The sequence below is a fragment of the Calidris pugnax genome, unplaced genomic scaffold (assembly GCF_001431845.1).
Source record: "Calidris pugnax isolate Ruff unplaced genomic scaffold, ASM143184v1 scaffold17, whole genome shotgun sequence".
In the NCBI taxonomy this organism is placed as follows: Eukaryota; Metazoa; Chordata; class Aves; order Charadriiformes; family Scolopacidae; genus Calidris; species Calidris pugnax.
In genome coordinates, this window is record NW_015090794.1 from 10,597,584 (window position 1) to 10,618,561 (window position 20,978).

General features: G+C 36.1%; 1 protein-coding gene across 38 annotated transcripts in view; it reads right to left on the reverse strand.

The window, feature by feature from the left end:
• RBFOX1 (RNA binding protein, fox-1 homolog (C. elegans) 1) overlaps nucleotides 1–20,978 on the reverse strand; it is a 1,244,625-nt gene that overhangs the window by 132,036 nt on the left and 1,091,611 nt on the right. For 37 of the 38 annotated variants that reach the window (XM_014936484.1, XM_014936479.1, XM_014936480.1 and 34 more), the window contains one exon: nucleotides 4,438–4,680. In XM_014936484.1, coding sequence (XP_014791970.1) covers nucleotides 4,438–4,680 — 243 coding nt within the window. Of the gene's footprint in view, nucleotides 1–4,437; nucleotides 4,681–8,523; nucleotides 8,661–20,978 lie in introns of those variants that run through there. The other variant, XM_014936494.1, reaches the window with a different exon arrangement.

A 20,978-nucleotide genomic window follows, 5' to 3' on the forward strand; every position in this document is an offset into this window, starting at 1 on the left:
CTATTACCTACAGATGATTTTATATTATTTCAGCTAAATCATCCTGTCTTTAAAAATTTACTTCCCTTTTATCCTGTATATTTTCTGTCTCATAGCATCAAAATACAAAGATAGCAATCTCTATACATACAATCTAAGCACTTCTTATGACCAATACTTACCCTAACAGAATACTGGTTTACACTATTTTATCAAAATTATAGATTAAAAATTTCACTAGGAAATACATTTTTTGGAAGTACAAGAGCATTTCTAATCCCACATCTTCACTGCTAAATGAATGTCCGTTCAATTATATTTGAATTAGTAAAGCATAACATGAAGAAAAGTAAAATCTTAACAATATCAGAACATTCTGTACTACTTAATTGTGTAATTTCTGAAGTGCTTGTTCATAATTCATTAATTGTGTGATTTCTGAAGTGCTTGTTCATTAATTTGAGCAAAAGCAAGCAAGAAAATGTTCTTTCTTAACTGAAAACTCTGGAATTAAACTAAGAGAGAAGGGTAAGGAAAAGGGTATGGTTTTTGACAGAGTAGATGCCAGCTGGAAGTCCACAGAAAGCCAGTGCTACAAAATGACAAAAGATACCCAGAGCATTATACTCAGATATTATGTGTGCTTCCCTGGAGAAGCTGAAGGCATGAAAGGGTTTGTGCAATGTTTTGTTATAAAAAGTAAAATCCAAGAGGAAAAAAAGGTTCCCTTCATATTAAGTACTCAACAAAATATTTTAGTTTTAATCAAAGAAAAGCATACATTCTCTTCTGGTCAGATTTTTCTGCTTTCACAGGACACAGAAATTACTATATATTCTGCAGGGCTGTATTCATTAAAGTCCCACATCAACTCAATGTCAGTTTAAAGCACTGGTTTTTTAGCTTGGTAGTACTTTATACCCCTTTTAAAAGGCTCCAGATGACCAAAGACAACACAGGAAACCTTTCCTACAGCCTATGGATTCTACTCATAAGGAAATAAAGTCTATAGACTTTCTATATTAATAGCACTCTACTGTGCACAAAATTGCAAACCTGCAATAAAACTAATGATAGGAATCTTGTTCAATATGCAGCAAATGGGGATAGTGACAGAGGTTCCAGCCAGGCCAGGATCATGCTGCTCTGTGTTGCAGGAAAGGATTCATGAGAAGTTGCATGGAACCTTTCTATTTTTATCTTTATTATTTATATCTTTACTGGGGTTTAGGTTGCACCAGACCCAACGTGAGCTCCAGCTTCATCGTATGATTCTTTCAGACAAAAAGAAACAGGGACACACAGGGAAAGGCAGGGTATGTGCCCAGCCTCAGTGTAAAGTCCTTCATGGATGAGGTTAAGTCACTTCTGGTAGTAGTTCTATAAACTAGGTAACTGCCCTGCAGTCTATTAGCTTCATATTTCAAAATTTTAAGATCCATTTTTAGTGGCATATCCAGCTTCACATGTACATAAATACGCATGAGAATAAGAACATTTTAAAATTGGTCTTCCCTCCAATAGCTTCTCTAATCTACACTAATCACAACAGTATTCTTTTGTGACTGATGGATCAATTGATTATTCTTCTTTTAAATGCATGTAATACTTAAAGTAAACTATATAAAAATATTGGAACCTACCAAACAAATGCCACTATGTACCCACATCAATTCCACCCACTCAATTCCTTAAGACTGGAAACCAACTATTTAGAAAGCTAGCAGGAACTGGAAGGAAACAATTTTTTTCTCCAACAATAAAGACCACATGTTGACACATAGCTATTGAAGCTCTCTTTCATAATAAAAACATATATTATTAAACCTACAGAGAGATGTACACAGCCGGATCTTCACAATATTACAAAGTCCATGTCAAATCTGCCTGGGATCCACATGCATGTATTTATTTATAATGTCTCCACAGTGTGTTAAGTGCAATGCTAATGAGATCAATGCAAAAGAGATTTTAGATCTAGGTACCCATAATTAAATTTTGCAAACAATATTTGACTGTAAATTTGCAAAACTAACTGGTCAGTAATATGTTAAATGTCAAGGCTCTGTTGAAAAATGTATATCCATTGATACACACTTCTTGCAAACTTGTAATTTCAATGCATTGTTGTCCAGGGAGGGATAGTATCCACACCGCCCAATATAACATTGCAATTTAGAAAAAATATATTTTTAAAACACAACCAAAAAAAAAAAAAAAGCCTTTCTTAAAAATACCCTAAAGTCAAAAGTATGGAAATCTAATTCTTTATAAACAGCATGGGAGCTACTTCAAAAAGTTATGTGCATTCCTCTGTAAGAAAGGAAGCAGGAAGGAAAAAAAAGGATCCATAATAAAAAGAAAAAATAACTCCACTATATTCCCCAAATACAAAAGGTTAGTGGAATTGAAGCGTTATTCTTGAGAGAATGGAAATTCACTCCAAGTGGAACCAGAAGGGAGAAAGTGTATGACAGGTGAAATATAAGTTGGATATTAGGAAGGCAAAAAGGAAATAAGAAGACTAGATAGCATAGGATACAAAACCAAATAACAATAAAGCCTATTAGTTCATCTGAATCAGGAAACTTTCAAGGGAATCACTGATTTTACTAGAGCTGGGATTGAATAGAGCACTTGAAGACGACAAGGGCATTGCAAACAATCCAAATTATTTTTCACCAGCCCTTGCCATGGAAGATGTTGGAAAAACGCATACCTGACTTTTCTGATAAAGAGACTAACACTTCTTCAAACTGAAAAATCAAGAAGGGGTGAGGAAACACAATAAATTGAAAGCAATAAATGATGAGGGATGAGCTCCTGTCCTGCTCGCATCGACAGGTGTTTTACCATTGATTTTAGCACTGACAGTCCTTTACTTCACAACTGAACGGCAACAGTTTCAATATATGAAAAGGCTGAGCTGGGCATGGCAGTGGAGTGGTCGGTGTGCAGCACTGGTCAAAGGAGCAAGCAAAACAGTAGAATACAAAAAAAAAGAGACAGAGACTATATTTTTAGTCAATACCTATCTTTTCTGGAATATCTATTCAGCTTAGGGTTCCTGCTCTAAACCAATGACAGTGGGACATGACAAGAGTTTGAGAACCATATAAAATTATTATTATGGAAGAAAATTTAAAAAGGTGAAAAGAACTAGGAAGTTAACTTAGCAAAGAGATGAATAAGAGGGGACACTGCAGAGCTGCAAGGAATACTATGAGATACAGGTAAACAGGATACTCTTCAACTTTCTCACACTAGTAAAGACAAGGGCAAATCAGGGCAATAAAAAATTACTAAGTCAAAAATAAAAGGACTGAAACATTTTCCTGCATAAACCACAAAATTGTGTAATTACTTCACAAAGAAATCTCCATGATAATGCCAAGGAATCTCCCTTTGCTATTGCTTTTTGCCCTTGTTCACAGCCATATAAAGGAATTAGTGACACAGCAATAAATAAAAATTTTCAGAACAACTCCTTTAAGAGAACATGCTTTCCCTTTCCTCTTGCCCTAATGCACAAAACTTTTCAGACTGGATACATGCCAGGGGAGAAAAGGGAGGTAACATGAGGTATGGAGTATGGTTGCGGCAAGGATGAGGACAGCTAGAAAAGATGTTTCAAGCACATGCTCAGATTGCAGTGTGCTGTACCCTAAGTGGTTGATGGCTCAGAAATCTGCCAGCTGCTGGCACTGGATATATTGAGTCCCAATCTAGAATTAAGACAGAAGCACTAAACTATCAATGTGTGAAATTTGTGACTTAAATTACAAGGCAGGGCCATCCAAGGAGTCTCTTGCATAATTCATGACACTTCAGAACTTCATATACAAATGAAATAGAAGGAAAGTCTATCATTTCTGCTCTGTCGAGCACAGATCCACACACAACTTTGGTAATGGCTGCACAAACAAGCTCTCTAGAAAATACAGTATTACAGACATGCTCTTCACAATACCCATTCACACAGTTCTGCAAGTCATTTCAATGCGGTATCACTCAATGAACCCTTCTATGAAAAACTACTCGGAGGTGTCAAAAATACAGAGGTTATTAAAAATAAGAAAATGAGTCTGTTTTTTTTTTTTTCCCAAATGAATGCTTACAAACACTCTTCAGCAATGTTTTTCTAGATTTGACTTAGTCAAACTTTATTATATAATTAGTGGGCTTGCTATTAATCATTTTGTCTGTCTAATACTGTAGAAAAAGAAACCAGAGATTCTACAAAGCTCCCACTCGTACTAAAAGGCTCCAAAAGCAGTGAAATTATATTCTCCAAGTTCAGTGATAAACTTTGACAGACTTTCAACCTTGAAATGGTGAGCAATCTGAACACAAATAAAGTGCAAAACTAGTAAGTGTAACATAACAATAAATGTTTTTAATAAATACACATGTAACTTGAAATATACTGCGTTAGAAATAGCTGAAACCTTGACTTACTGTGGCTGTGCCGGAGACAGTTTGTGCATTTGTGTCAGCTGCACTCTGTTCAGAGTGTGTCTGAGCAGGAGGGTACATGTTTAACGTGTGCTCTGGAACAGTGGTTTGGCCTGTGTAGTCTGGAGCTGGATGAGGATGTGGGGCTGTGTATTCTGCAGGGATACCATTCTGAGGTGGAGCAAACTGGGCTGAGGCATAAGGCTGTGCCATTGTGTCAGGAGGTGCTGTAGCTTCCTGATTACCCTGTAAAAATCAAAGGGAAAAAAAAAAGAAGAAACGTAGTGTAAGAGAAAATAAGTGCTGATGGCGCACACGTTAACACAGAAAGCGATGATCGTATTCTGCTAAGATTGCTGGCCTGAAAAGGGCACCATGTTTGTTTCTTGAAGAGAAAATTTCTTATCTGAATTAAATACATTTTGCTAACCGTATTAAATCTTTCTATAATTAGACATACAAATCTGCTGTTCTCTGAATAATTGTAGACTATTCTTTAACAGAAAGGTCAGAGAAATCTACCTGAACTAATGCCTCAACTCAGACAATGAAGGAGGACAAAACTCAGTTTATTCTAAAGGCTGCTGAGCACAACTGCCAGTACAGAGCTCAGATAAGGTTAGTCGATGGTCTGGGGCCCAGGATGATTTACCATTTGCAGAACACAATATATGCAACCTACACACAGCAGGATTTGGGTGCATGCTGTTATCATAACCGTATACTGAAAATATTTATATGGAATAATGCTCTATGAGGTTTTCAGAACTACTTTGAAGTACATTATTCTATTTGTCACATGACAAATAAAAAAAAAAAAAAAGAGATCCAATCAAAATATTAAACATTTGACTCTAAAAATGCATCAGTTCAAAATCTTAACATAAAAGAAAAATTCTATGTTGCAAAAGAAAAAGGTTAAAGAACTTTAAAGGCTTTAAATTTGAAGACAACAGTATTTCATTCCCATATTACAATTAAAAACAAATGTCCTCACCTCCTTTAAGATAGATCCACCTTTATATTTGATATAATAAAGGATAGTCGAACATGTTAATTTATCAAATAGAGAATTCTGACTAAATGCTTTGCTTATACCAAATAGTAATAATCCCAGGGGAGGAAATATGCAGAACCATCTTTCAGAACCTATGATGCTGCAGATGACACAGCATCAGAGGCCATTTTTACAGGGACTATCCCAAACTCAGATGAGCTGATTTACAAGATAAAGTTATCCCTCAAAATATCAAGTAGTATAAAAATGAGTACTCGAGTAAGACTTTAATTAGTTTTTAAAATACTCTGTCAATTTCAAAATAGGCTGGATGAATAGAAGACATTCTTTTACACTTCATACTTAAGGACATCTCCAGCCTATTTCAATTAATTCAGAGATCGGTTCTCTGACCTGAAGTGTTCCTAAACTCAAGAGCTTTTAAGAATTTGCAAAATTACAGCACAGGAACAAGGCTTGCAACATGTCAAGCTTAGAAGGGAAAACTAATTATTCCTTTGTAAAAGGCATACAGTGTGTCCTAAAAAGTTAAAATTTTATATCAGCAATCAAACCCTCCCTAATTTTAATCCCATCTTTGCTACTATTTTCGTGTATGGCCTTGAGAAAGTAGTTTACATTGCTTCATTCAACCATCAAATGAAAACAGTGACATTTACCTACTTCACGGGGTTAAGTCAGTAAGTTTCATTTGCATACATCTACAATCATTCCAAGGTTATTGCTGCACTGAAACTTGCCCTGTTTAAATTTCAGTGGAGGTTAAAAACTCTTGTAAATGTATACTTATACCCTCATATTAAAATGGCAAGGTTCCTTTCTTATTTCTTTTACCTAATATTTTCACTATTGAAAAAAATAAACCCAGATGAAGTGAAAACCAGTGATGACTGGATTACACAAGAGACATTTATTAAATGTTAAATAAGTATTTTTAAACCTTGTGGGGGAGGCAGGGGCCCTTAAATTTTTTAAGTAACTGTTTCAGGAAGGACTTCAGCAAGTGGCAAGAACGAAAAACAGCAAATCAAACTTCTGCCTATATCAGCATTTTCACTGTGCTGCCTTTGAAACACAGTAGCTGGTTACTGATGGTCCTTGAGCTATTCCTTCATGTCAGATGCTAAACATGGCATTAGAGTCAGCAGCTGTTAAAAAAGAACAATAATGGCAACAAAGGGACCAAGGGCTAATGTCCAGGTGCATTTGATCTAAAGGTTTTGTACTACCTCGAGTCCTAAACCAGATGTTGCTGAGACCCCGACTGTTTCTCATTAACATGACAGCAGTTCCATGAGACTCTAATTAATATTCAAAGCATTCACACTTAATGCTAATTACAGCTAATATTTAATTAAGAGGGTTGAACTTTTATATTATTTTTACCAGCAACTTCAAATGATTCACTTCTTAGATTTACCATAAAATGGCAAACTGCACTGGCAAGCCCAGCACCTCCATGTAGCTGAGCCTCTGCTACCTCTCTCACTAGACCTGTGAAGCTGAGGTCTGGATCACTTCTTTAGAACCAAGAATCCATTAGGAAGTAAACAACTAAGGGTCAGGGATTTGTTTTCTTAAAATAGGTGCCTATTGTAGTCTTTCCTAGCCTTTAAAATTAGTGTGAATTTATGATTCACAATTAGTTCAATAGACACAGTATTACAATGCAGTATGAAAGCATGTAGGTATAAACATAGTCTTTACTTCTACGGGTATCAAGCCAATAGTGTATTGCTTAGAATATGAATTTATATCAAGAACAATGCAGTGTCAACTAACACACATTCGTATATACATGTGGTTGATGAAAACCCCAGACTACACTAAAGTCAGATACATCGGAATAGATTTTAAAGAAAGAGAAATTCCTTAAAGATAATAATCTAAAACATCCCTTTATTGTGCCCTTTAAAATACAGTGAACTAAAATGAATAAGGGAAATAATAGATCTAATGCATTAAGTTGAAAATATGAAATGGCTCTAAAAGTAACAGGAAATATTGATCCTAACTTAGCCCATGAACTCAGGTATTAGAGTAATCTCAAAACTGCAGATGATAGTACACAGACATCGCTTAATACAACCAAGGCACGAGAGGCTAAACAGAAGTTGTCCCTTCAGACTCAGTTCCAAGTATCTTTAAGATTAAATGACCCCTTAATGCTCACTTTGTGCATGGTTTTTAATAAAGTAGTTGCTGGCAACAGAAAGAAGAACAAAGGATGGCAGACAGTCAGGCTCTGCTAAATGTTCTGGCCTGAGTTTTAATGAAAACCACATTTCAACTGAAAAATATGCTTTACGTGGCAGTGTATAAAATCAAATTTATTGCTTTCTGGTTAAACATTGAACTCTAAAGTACAAAAAAAGAAAGCATTCCGATGATGCAGGTAAGTGCAGTCACTGCTATTTCTTATATATTACTCCATTTGAAGAAAAGCTTAGAATTTAGAATGCTGCTTGTATCTCCGATCTCAACATGCCTTTTCAGCATCCTGTGCTCTGAAAGAATTTCATAATTAAGAAACGCATGAAAAGTGTCAAAACATAATAAAGTAAGCTTGTTATGTTTGTACACAAAAGACAGAGCACAGAAAACATTACTTATGCAGTGTTCCTTTTTAAAAACACATTTTCAGCATAAAAATGTATTCAATGAAAACCTTTTCGCTTGCCTGCATTTTCAAGTCTAACTAACAGTTTATTGTTTGTTTTACTCTATTTTCTGTTTGGTGCATTTTGTTTCTTTGGCAAGAGATATTTCACATTTAGAGAAAGCCTCTCATACTGTAGTTAAATGAGCCAAACTGCATCATATCCTTAGGGCACGGAAACAAAGAAGGAAAATGCAGCATTACTCTGTAAACCTGCTGGTTATAAGAACGGCTCAGTCAGATATATCAAGCACAGCAGAGATACATAATCACCGCCGTAGTTTGCCCTCCTTCAGACTTAAGCAACAAAACATGTATTAGAAGTCTTGCATGCAGTGTTGCAGCTGGTTATAAGAAATGCCCTGGCTTGACTAAAATAAAGAGTTTCAAGTGAAAATAAAAGTGAAAATACCTGCTGTACCATCCTGCTCCCTTTATTCTCCATAAATTTAGCAGCTGCTCTAGTCCCAGGCCATACAGCATCTGCCCAAAGCAAGCATCAATTATGGATGAGGGCGTGTGAGCAATGTAACGTGTGCATGAGTGTGGATGATCGGGGTGTTGAAGGAGGGGGAGCTAATGCAAGGCTTACTGACCTCCCTCTCAACATCTGACTGCTCCCAAAACCTAATCCAGATGGGACTCTTTCAGTTTGTTGGGCCTCGCCCCATCAATCACAGCAGGCCACTCCTCTGTCTCCTGCTACCAGTTATAGAGTGCACCACTGAGCAGATGATTACACACAGAAGAAGGAAAAACACAGCTTGACTTCATTAATAGCTGTTTAAAAAACATTAGAAATGCTACTATCTAAGTTGCCGGAAGCTTAACGTTTTTGTTTTAAAATTAAGGCGGCTGTATTCAAAGTTACAAAGCCCCATGAACTTCCAGCGCTTTGGCTTTTTGATAGCTGCGATGTACAGTAACACGTGTGCATTTCTATGTGATTAATTCATCCTACATGTGGTAGAGTTAATACCAATAAGATTTCTATTTTAAAATTGCTGAACTCCACAAGTAAACCATCAATATTGAACTGGCCTGTTTTAGATTAAATGTACTTTATCCTTCCACACAAATGAAATATTGTTTCCTTTTTTGTTTCATTTCATGACATCCCTCTTGCTTAGCAGGGGAAATATTTCAGAAATGCTTCCAAGGTTTAGTTCTGCAAGGCACTTGAAGCAACGTAGTGCTTGACTATTAAAGGAACTTTCCTAGGTGCTCTGGAGGTAGTTTTAAAATGATTAAACTTCCCATTAAATCACATAATAGAGAAAAAACAAAACAAAACAAAACAAAACAAAACAAAACAAAACCAAAAAACCCACCTACAAAGATAACGACGGCCCCAAAGTATACATATCTATTGCCGCTCTGTCGCAGACTACCTACAGACACAAGAATTCAGAAACAGGGCAGACATTTAACATGGGAATTATTATTACAAATGTTCAAATTCTAAGGGGTGGGCAGAACAGCAGATAAACAGCCATCAATTCATCGTTAAACTTATATTCCAACTGAAACTTATTGGATTTCTTTAAAACGGCAGTGTAATTCTTGCAGATTTGTTGCTGGCACTCCCCTATTAATGATAATAAAGGCAGCCACTTCGAATTTTTCAGAAGGAATCAGACATCCAACCACACTGGACCGATAATCACAACTGACTGACTCCGAGAGCTTTCTCTGCTGTAGCTTAATTATCTGACCAGGCCACTTGACTCAGATCATTTGCTTCTGCAATCATACGAAATGAATTCTCCAGCCACATCGCTTTTTCGGAAGGTTCAGTACAGAGCCAAATTCAGATTCCACTTAAAAAAAAAAAACAAAAAAACAAAAAAAAACCCAATCTCGTTCCAAAAGAAGGGTATCCTCAAAAATAAGAAAGATAACGCAAAATAATTTTTTTTCAGAGAGCACAGGGGAAAAAAGGTAATAGTAAGTAAGCAAAAGAGAATTTCCTCACCACCTTAGCAAGACAATACCATCTCTTTTCTCCTATTGCAGAGAAACATTTCCTTTTGGTCTTCCCCACATGTAACACACTACATTGCAGTAAAAGTCCATGCTCTTGCTACTGCTCCGCATACATTTGAAACTGAAACGTTCTTTTTGTGTCAGCGCATGAAGTATGCAACAGACTAACGAACGCAGAGGTACAGAGTAAAAGTACAAGAAGCAACAGTCAAAAGTTGCAGAAAGCTAAATTCTGGTTGGCTATAACGAATAAAAAACAAATATGAGGGAAGCTAAGCGCAGGAACTTGCTGCTCAAAAAGTTCATGGCATCTTGGAAACTTTCAAAACTCAGCTGGACAAGCATCTGATCAACCTGATCTCTGTAGTTACCCCTGATTTAAAAAAGGATGTTGGGATTAGGTGGCCTTTGAAGTTCTCTTCCAACTTGAATTATTCCATGATTCCATGTGGTTTCAGCAGTAGCAGAACAGCTTCAAAATGGATTTTATACTTTTATCCTATTCAATGACTCGCCTCATAAAGGATTTACTGAGAAGGAAGAGAACCTGGGACACAACCCTGCATCATGCATTATAAGCCTCCAGACTCCACTGAGAATACACCTACCTTGTCACTTAGACACAAGTAGAAATATTTCCAGAATTTGAGTCAAAAAACTTCTCTAAATGCCACTTTACTGGTCAAGGATTGAACACTGCAAAAGATTAGAATCTGCAGTTGGGGAACTGAACAGCAATCAAATCCAGCTGCAGGTGCATGGCTTTTGACAGCTAGATAATTTCCAGAAATCTGAGAAATTCTTGTAACAAAGCTAAAATAATTCATTTAAGATTTAAGTGCCCTAGGCATTCAGATTTGCAGTAAAACAAGGCTATAGGGATGCAGCAAGCAACATTACACAAGAAGACTGAAGGGCAGCAGCAGCCATTTGAGTGCAAACTGGGATGCCATCTCTTCCAACGACCACTTTGAAAGACCTCTTTTAACCAGGAACAAAATCTTTCACTAATGAGCTGTGATCTAGCCTCAAAAAGGAAAGGGGACATTTCTCTTCATAATCCTTCGTGCTGAATCATTTCCCAAGGCAGTACCACAATAACCACAGTTCATCCATGACATGTGAAACAGGTCCAAGTTTCAATATCAGAAATGGGAGCTTCGTTACTTGACTGAAATAAAATTAGGAACATAGTCAGCTATTAAGGGAAATGAGAATGTAATGCCATAAGTGGTCTTAAGCAGAGAAACTGAACGAAGATCCTGCATCTTTAGGAATTTGTTTGCAAACATCCAAGTATACAGGCTGCTTTAACAGCCAGTTCACTTGAACTAGCCTGGTTAAGCAATAATGGTTTCTGTAAAACTGTCCCAAATGAACTAGTGGGAGTTCTTTTGTTTAATTGTGTTTATATCAGGTAAATTTAAGGTTTTATTTATGTGATAAGCTCCATAAAGACAAACGTATGATGGAGTTTGGAAACTTGGAGGAAGACCAAGAAGATAAGCAGCAGAGTCAGAAAACTGGACTTCAGGAAAAGAGACTTCAGCTTATCCAGGGATTGTCAGGAATCCCTCAGGTTCACTCCTGAAAGGAAACTGTCCAAAACAGCTGCCTAAGTGACTGATTAAGAGATCTTCAGGATGTACAATTCACACTTACCAGTTCCAAGAAACAAGAACTGTGATCTTTACACCCATAAAATTTTGATTAAAATGAAGTTATTCAACAGAGCTGAGTATAGTTTTATAGTTCAGAAATTCACCCTTCTGCTGTTTCTCTTCTTTAAATTTTCTGAAAAACTAAAAATATAAATAATCTAGAAATTAACTATTTTACCACAGACAATGCCCATTTTTCGCCTCTTTAATTTTAAAGTTTCCATCAAAATGTTGTTTTGTCTAGTGAAACACAGATGACCTGAACTGCAAGGACCAACTAACAGAGCAATGCCATCTTGCTCGATACCAGTTAAAGCAGCATTCATTTTCTGGCACTGAAATGAAATGATGGAACATGATCTCCGATGTTATTTACTTCTAAGATTAAAATGACTATCAAAATATCATTGGGCACAAGAAACAGACAGATTGGCTTCCTGCCTCAGTTACGCTTTGCTATGCTTATCACTGAGATCATTTGTGTACTTCAGTTAATGTTTGTTAACATGCTGTTACACCATTAACAAGTTTAATCCAACAACAATTCTCATTAGCAAACTAAGCCACAATACTGAAGAAAGGTATAGCTCTTCTCACTTTTGAGATAAAAATTATGATAAGATTTGCCTATGCAATGCAAAATATATTTCTAAACACTGCTGAATGTCACAACTGGCTGAAAATAAACAAAAATCCATATTAATAGAGCGCTACAATGAATCTGCAGTTATGAAGAAAATTAACAAAATCCTATAACACTGGGAAGACTTTCACTGACTGTACTGATTGGTAAGCTCTAAAAAGCTTCTGTTACTGTGGAAGGAATGGCCAATTTGTCTCTGTATTTTAATATCCCCATCTATAGGAGAGGGACTAAAATTGATCCCCAAAATGCAGACCTATATTGCTTCTCCCTGCATATCTTTCCTAGACATTTATTTTTTTCACAAGCCCTCCTTCACAATACTGAACATATACATATGGTAGTAAATCTTGCTAAACCTTGCTATACAGCTGGCCTCTGCCATATGCCACAGGTGCTTTACCCTGGTAAGCTTAAAAACCATCGCTTTGAACAATGTATTATTTAAAATCAATATAGATTGTGGGACTGGGTACAAATAGTATTTCTCAGTTTACAGTTTTATTTTGTGCCTCTGTGTGTAAGGAAGGGAGGGCTGGTGGAAGGAAAGACATTTCCAAAACTAAAACAGCATGGAGAGGAGTTTTGGCATATTTACCAGAAGCATACGGCTAAATTACAACAACCACATCCAACAGCATTTGTGTTTACACAGCGCAGGAGCACATATAACAGCCACAGCATCCAAACTCTATAATCAGTGAAAATAAGCATCTACATAGACTACATTGGGAGGAAGAGTTATAGCTTGAAATTTGCTTTTAACCCACGTGAAGTAAACTGTCTGCCTTTTACATTAGGAACAGTAGACTAAATAAGATATCGAAAAATATTGAAACAGTTCAGTATTTGCTGAGTGCACACCTAGTGAGATGGAGAATACAGAAATGTGTTAGCATTCTAGCTGCAAAAGAAATTCAGATTAGATATTGCTACACAGAAATTGATAGCTAGCAGGTATTCAATCAGAAAAGTGGATTTTCTTTTAAATATTACAATCACATGGTATAGTACATCACTTGTGTCAAGTTAAATTTAATCATATCAGCATACTTAAAGGAAAAAAAACCTGAATACCTACTCATATGCCCATGCCAAGAGGGATTATGGAGACTTTATGAAGCTTTTTCCTTTTATTTAATATTCTGATATCTGTGAAGAACAATTTTGATATGTATTATACCCTCAAACTAATCTATTCCATTGTCTTTTTAATGCACACCCAGTATGCCTGAACTCATAGTTACAGTATCAAGTGTACCGTCGATTACTTATGTTCTTCTGAAGTCTGCCTATGTAAAAGGAAAGACATTTTCCTTGAAGCAATAAGTATAATGAGAGTGTTGCTAATTTTCTTGAGAGTAGAGCATCGTCTGCTTTCTACTAGTTAAGAGCACATTTAAAAAGGAACAATAATTTATGAGCTGACTAATGCCTACTGATTTTTGTCAGACTTAGCAGAATCAGGTATGTGAAGGACTGTGCTGCGGAAAAGGTGTTTGAGGAATGCAACACAGAAGCTCGATAGGCTTTTACTGAAATGTGCTTCTTCTACATATGTTTAATGGCTTACCTCAACAACAATGAAAAACGATCCCTATATAATCCATCAGAAATAAAGGAGTTTTCAACTGCCACAGAGACTAAATACAACCAAAAAAACCCCCAAAAAAACGGAGAGACATGAATTTTATTCTGAGAAAGTAACCGAAACTGTTAAGCACATATGTCAAGCATGCACTTAGGGAGACTCAATCCACCTCAGAAGATCTGAAGACTGTATGAATAGAGCTTAGGCTCCAAAATTGAGTCCTAAAAGGCAGAAGCCTACCTCTACAAATGTACGGAGTTTATTTTGCCAAGTCTTTTAGTGAATTCCCCTCTCTTCTCATTCACATCCTAATTTTGTTTTCCCTTTCTTTTAAACCTCCCTCTACGTCCCTTAGAACTCTTCATATCCTCTTCTTTTTTTGCTTCCTCTGCATCCTTTTTCTACACCTACTTGCAAAAATCTGATTCTCCTCTTTAATATTTATTGCAACAATTGAGAGTGCAGTAGATGCAATATGCTATCTTATTGACATAGTACAATGACTACATCTAAGTATGGAAGTGAAAAGCAATGGATGACCTTCATATACACACCTTAACTTTTATGCAAAATATCTCACATAATTAAGAACTATTCTGAGCAGAAGTCAGAGGCTACAGGACTAGTATAATTTAGAGAATTTATTTGCTTGCTCCCATTTATTCTAGATACCCCTGTAGCCCATTTGAAGGATGAAAAGGTATTTTGGAACTTGACACAACTATGGCACTTCTTATTTGCTGGTCTTGATGAAGTGGCAAATATATTAACCACCTTGTATAAATAACCACAAAGGGTTCACTGCTTGTCTATTGACTTCATGCAGTAACAAAAAAGTTCAAAGTTTAAAATGGATCCTTAAATTATACAACTATTGATATTTCCACTGCCTACAGCTCTAAAAAATAGTAGGAAAAAAACCATAACCAACCAAAAAACCAAGTAAAATAACCCAAAGAAATGAGATAATTTAAATTAACAAAGGCTAAAAAAGTAGATTCAAATCATCCAGTAACAAGGTCTGCAGTGACTAATAGCATCAATTAAGAATGGCAATGCACACCAAATTCAATTTCAGTGTGTCACACACACAAATATGTGTTCATGGTATCAAACTAAGAACCAAATTCAACGGGGACTTACAAATCATACCAAATTGATCTTAAAATGTTTGCTAATAAGGATTATAAAATAAAATTTTCAAATTATTATTTTAGACACATTTTAGTAACGCAGATTGAATGCAAGTTAAATTACCTGAACTCAAGACCTCTTACACACTTCAGAAGCAAATTCTGACAAAAAATATTTCCAATTAAACAGAGAATACGACATTAATTGAAAGAACATAAGCAGTACACACTGTAAAAGTCTCTGTTGCTCTATACAGAAAAGCGAGAGTGAAGGTGAAGATACCCCAAACTTTTACTGACTTCTGTATGTCTTGGGCTTTAACAATTTAATACATTTTGCTTCATTTTTTTACAAACAAAACCTATACATTTAAAATCATAGCTTGCTACTAGAAGCTGGCTAACTTCTTACATTCTGTGAATCTGAAAGAGCAACATCACAGACAGTGGGTGGGGGAATGCGTATTTTCAATGTAGAAGTAGATAAAGGTATTATACGCACGAGCATTTACATGGGGAGTCACATCACCCACCATAAGCCAGTTATTTAATAGGTTCTTAAGAGCTAAGAGAGCTCTTCACCCTACCTCTACCCCATTTAACACATTAGCTTGTACTAATGGTGAGCTCTCATCCAGAAATACACAGCACCTCTGCCTGCGGGTATTACCACATGATGCAAATGAAGTTGTAAAGAGAAATCAACTCATCAATCACAATCACAAGGGGACACTGAGCAATGCAAAAGGATTAGTATTTCAGCCCTGCTCAGGTCTTTCCTATCACCACTCTAGTTTAATTAAATACCACCTCAAGTGCTTTATTACCATTAGAAATCTCAGTGTTGAAAGCTAGCATTCTGGAATCTAAGTGGTGAAGCTAATTAGAAATGAGAAAAAGAAAAATGTTCATTAAAAATAGTGGGATTCCCCTAACAGAAATGATCTACACCTTGGAATAAAGATTTGCCTTTCTGTGGATTTAGAATAACATGCTAAATAGCTTTCATTAAGCTGAAACCTTTTGCTTTGAACCACACGCCTGCCATTGTCTTTCATAAGTAAAGCTCGATCTAGCTGTATCCACCAAACCATTGTTAGAATGTAAAAGATTCTTGGCTTATGGTTAGCTGATAAGAGCCTTAATTCTTCTTCTTCTAACATTTGATACACTAATTTAAATTTTTTCAGACTTGGCACACTCAAGGGCTTTTTGCCTGACTTCCCCGGATATACATAAGCTAGTCATTACTATTTATGAAGGCGATGAAAGAAAACATTAAACAGTCAAAGAAATATAAATCTTAGATTCTAACACAGAGAGTGCAACAGCAGGATTAAAACCAAAACAAAATGAAAAAAACCTGAAGCAAATACAAAGACATTTGCAATTTAAAGCAATACAATATAGCTGAAAAGCAGTTTTCTCTTCCACTTGACTGCCGAGTGACCTGACTCAGGATTTTATGGCTTTCCCAGGAACAAGCTGATAATATAAGTAACATCCAAAACTTAGCAGTGAAATTGCACTGTCACGAGCAAAAGCGAGGAGCAGAAAGAACTGATTCAAGTGATAAAGTAAATGTTTTCCTAATTTTTCGATATGTTAAAATGGAAATATAAATTTGTTTTCTAGTCAGCACATTCCTAGATAAATTTACCTTTCTACAGAAGACCTGAATAAGGCCTGTACACTGCTGACATCCCACTCAGCTAATGAGGGTGAGACTTTCTTCTTCAATTTTGTGTATCAGACTATTTTTAATAATAATTAGTGCATTTCCAGATATAAAAAATATCTCAAATATTAAGAGTAAAAAAGACCTATAGTTTTAAAAATATATCGTATATTGTTATTTGAATAATTTCAAAAAGATCAACTTGAATTTAATTTTTTTTAAAGTATCAGTTAAATGCTTAACACTAATTATAGAAAATATTATTGCTTTTAAATCCAAAGGAAACAGATGGCCTTAAATGGTTACTTATTTCAACATATGGAAACTCATCGCTGACCTGTGAAGAATCAAACAGCAAACTATCGGTCATTTTTAATTCATTTTGAATAATAAGAGGAAAAAAAGATAACACCACATAAATAAAAGAATCTGGCTTCTACTGTGACTGGTTTAGTTTAAATTGTAACAGAACAAGGAAAGTTTTAAAAATATTTCTTTGAGCTACAACATTAGATTTTGTTCAAAGCACTGTTTAGGTTTTTTTAAGTATTATATATTTTTACAGAAAACAATTTGTGATGTACATACATTTTACATTTATCTGCCACCTTAAACCCCCAAAGATTATAAATTTCCCTATTACCAGTTCTTTCATCATAAGCATGCACACAGGGGCACCTGGAGCTTCCTCTGAAACAACGCTGCTCTCAAAACAGGACAAAAACCATTCACAAATGGATCAATTGGCAAAAGTTGTCAGAAGACAGCAAAGGACTACACTGTGCAGGTAGCAAGGAAGGTGTGAAAGAGTTAACTGGTCATTCTGGGATTGGCTAACGCAGCAGAGCTCACTTTTCTAATCAAATTAAATTCAAAGTTTAATTTCCTTAATTAAAAGCAAATTAAAACTATATTAAACTGCAAACTAAAGAACAATCAATGCATCAGTTTTACTACTACAGTGAGAAGCATCATCTCCAACAACATAACTATCACTGATGCTTTGGAAAAGCATTAAGAGCAAATGATTCTCAGCCTGTGCTTATCATTGCAGTTTCCTTCAGTCAACGATGTAGAGGTTTGCCAGCTAAGTCTGTGTCAGTTTATTATTGACTTAAATATAATCAGTGGCTTAAGTGAATTAAATGAGTTTATTTTCCATCTCAAGCAGCCTGCAACTTTCAAAAGCTGTGGCAAAAGTTTGCCATTATTGCTTCATTTTTTCCTAGAAGCTTATATAACAATATACATTAAAGGTGCCCCTGCATTATCCTCAGCTGGTGGGCAGAATTGTACTTTCTTTAGAATATTTTTTAGGACTCTATTTGTTAAAAGGAAAAAAAAAAAAGGCTGCTTAGGCGTTTCATGATTTCTGTGCAGAACAGTCACTATGTGGGAGTGCCTCATTTGCACAGCGGCATGTGGGTAGGATTTGGACAAGCACACTGAAGGGTATGACAATCAAAAACAGATATGTGGGAAATCTCTTTTAAATGTAAAAAGACCTCACCCAGGTTTCACTATCTTAGGTAAACATTATTTCTAAGGGAGAAACGAATGTATAAACTACTCATGAGGTAAAATTGGCTTCAAGCACTGCAATTTCTGTCGCGTATCAAACTACGCCCAAGAATAATTTCTTATTCTGTCCCAGGTCTAGCACAGCAAAAATCAACGCGAAATGGAATTTTGATCAATGTTAAAAATTTGCATGTGATTTTTCCAGCTAATGACATGCAGAACAAGTTATAGCTGATTTCTGCCACTGACATTCTGTCAATTTAATAATAGATCCTTCTTTTGATGTCACTTGACTGCCATTAGCATTCCAAATATAGTGAACTGTTTTGTTAATATCTCTACAGAGAAGAGAAAACCGAAGTAAAAATGTAAAACAGATGGCAACCTGGGCCAGTTTCTTGGGCACAGGGCTTGTCTTTAATCCACTGCTCCCTGGAAATGTGTAAATCCAGTTCCTTACCAAACTGGGCAAGAGTACATTCCTGTTTTGAAACAATTTGACATTACTAGCCTGCAAAAAATTAGTCTGCAGAAGCCAACACGAAAGCTTGATTTTTCAAGCAACAGACATTTTGAAACACTGCATGAAACCACTGTCTTGCCTTAAAACTGAGCTTACCCAACTGACTAACACACTTGGCTAGAAAATTAGACACTGTTACCACTTTTGAGAAAAATGGTCAGGGCAGCTCTTTGCGTGATGAAATCATCCACCAACTACACTGATTCTAGGGAGGCTCTTCCAGTTTTCATAAACTCACAATCTGGTCCAATATACTTTATGAGGAACTGCTTTCTTCTGCTGGAGACCAACATGTAAGGGCAGGACTCTCGGATTATATCAAGAGCCAATTTGTAAAGCACTCTCTGCTGCACCTGAAAGTCCAATGGTATCCAACAAAACTTGGGCTTAGGCTTCTTCAGGAATCAAACACTCTGAGGGTTCCCTGATCAGTATCCTCGTGTTCTTCTATACTAAATTTAGCAAACCATACCACACAATCTGAGAAAACTACTACCATTTACTCCCTTATCAATTTTATTAATAATAGGAGTTGGTGTATTTCTTGCATTTCCTCAGCATTAGCCTAACTTGGGCAATGTAGACTTGCACAACTCTAAAAGGAGAGAATGAATAACGGGATTTATTTCTCTCTCTTTTCTTTTAAACATGAAACCTATAAATGGATTTCCCTGGAAAAGGATTAATTCTACTTGTACAACTAATGTGTTAACCACTCCTGGAAGACAGTTCAAACTCAGACACTGTCCCTTCTAGGACTGTAGCTTATGCCTGTTGAAAAGCAGCACTGTATTAGCATAACAAAAAGAATTTCACCCTGTATATGAAAGATCTTTCGTAGTAAGGATACCTTCCATGGGAAAGAACACACTCTAAGCAATCCCCCTCACCCAACCCACTCTTATTTTGGAGCAAACACTGACCATATAAACTCAGACAGAATAATTAAATCAGTTCACTTAAATCAATATCATGTTAACATCACTTGTGAAGCTCCTTTCCTGTGAACAAGAACCCCAGCTTTCAAATAATCCTATACAGTATTTATGGTAAATTTTAATAAAGTTTGTGTTTCAGACACAGGTGTAAATACCATCCTAAAATATAAAAATGTTTCCTTCTCTTAATTATTTGACGCCAAAGTAAAATTTAAAGGTAACTGCATTCACAGACAATGGCAAAGTAAACCATAACCTGAACCTGTGTGTCCTGTTACTAACCTGTTCCTTACAATCTGATAATTTTCTTATTTATTTGGTATGTCACTAGTATTTAAAAGATTCACCACTTCAATTTAAAGTGAAACAACATAAACTGATTGTTAAAGTTACCGTGTTCTAAAAATAACATATAATAGGAAAAGCAGGGGAATGAAACATGTTGCAGTTAACTCATCCTTCATCCTGCAATAGTTTTGGGAAGATCAGTGTTGAAACTGGAGAAAAAAAACCCAAATCTTCCAACGTTTGAAGAACTGACCAACCTACTCTACTTTTTATTGTTATTACCTCACAGAAAAATTCCAGCCAGGTAAAATAAATAAACAAAACCCCAAAACAACAACAACAAAAATCAGAAACCAAAACCACCTTTCTACAAGGAAAAAAAGCCTTCAAAGGTGTGGTCAGAAGTCATTTTCCAGGTTAACCTGGAGGTGCTGAAGACCTTTTTGGTGTTTTTGCTCTCTGCTGTGCAATGCTAACAGCAGTTCAAGACCAGTATAACCATGCAAACCTTTAAGTGCCAGAACACTCCCTCATAAGCTTCTGTGAAAAAAAAAAGCAAGATGACTTCAAACTTACTTATCAGCAACTTAAACTAAGACTTTGGCTTGATGTAGATGAACACTCGCACCTTGCCTTCTGCCAGCTCTGCTGTAAATATAAACCGCTGCACTTCAGCCAATCTAGGTGTTTCCAGAGCGAGCTTGAGCTGCTGGTCCTGATCGCTTCATTGTATTTCATTCCATGGTGACTAACATCCAGGTTTAGAGAAGAAGCATTTAATTGTTCAGTCAAATACTGGATTTCAATTTACCGTTAAACCAGTGGCATTAAGAACTACTACAGCCTAGTCCATACAACAGAGGATTAACAATAAAAAGATGCCCAGTTAACAAATGCAAGAGACG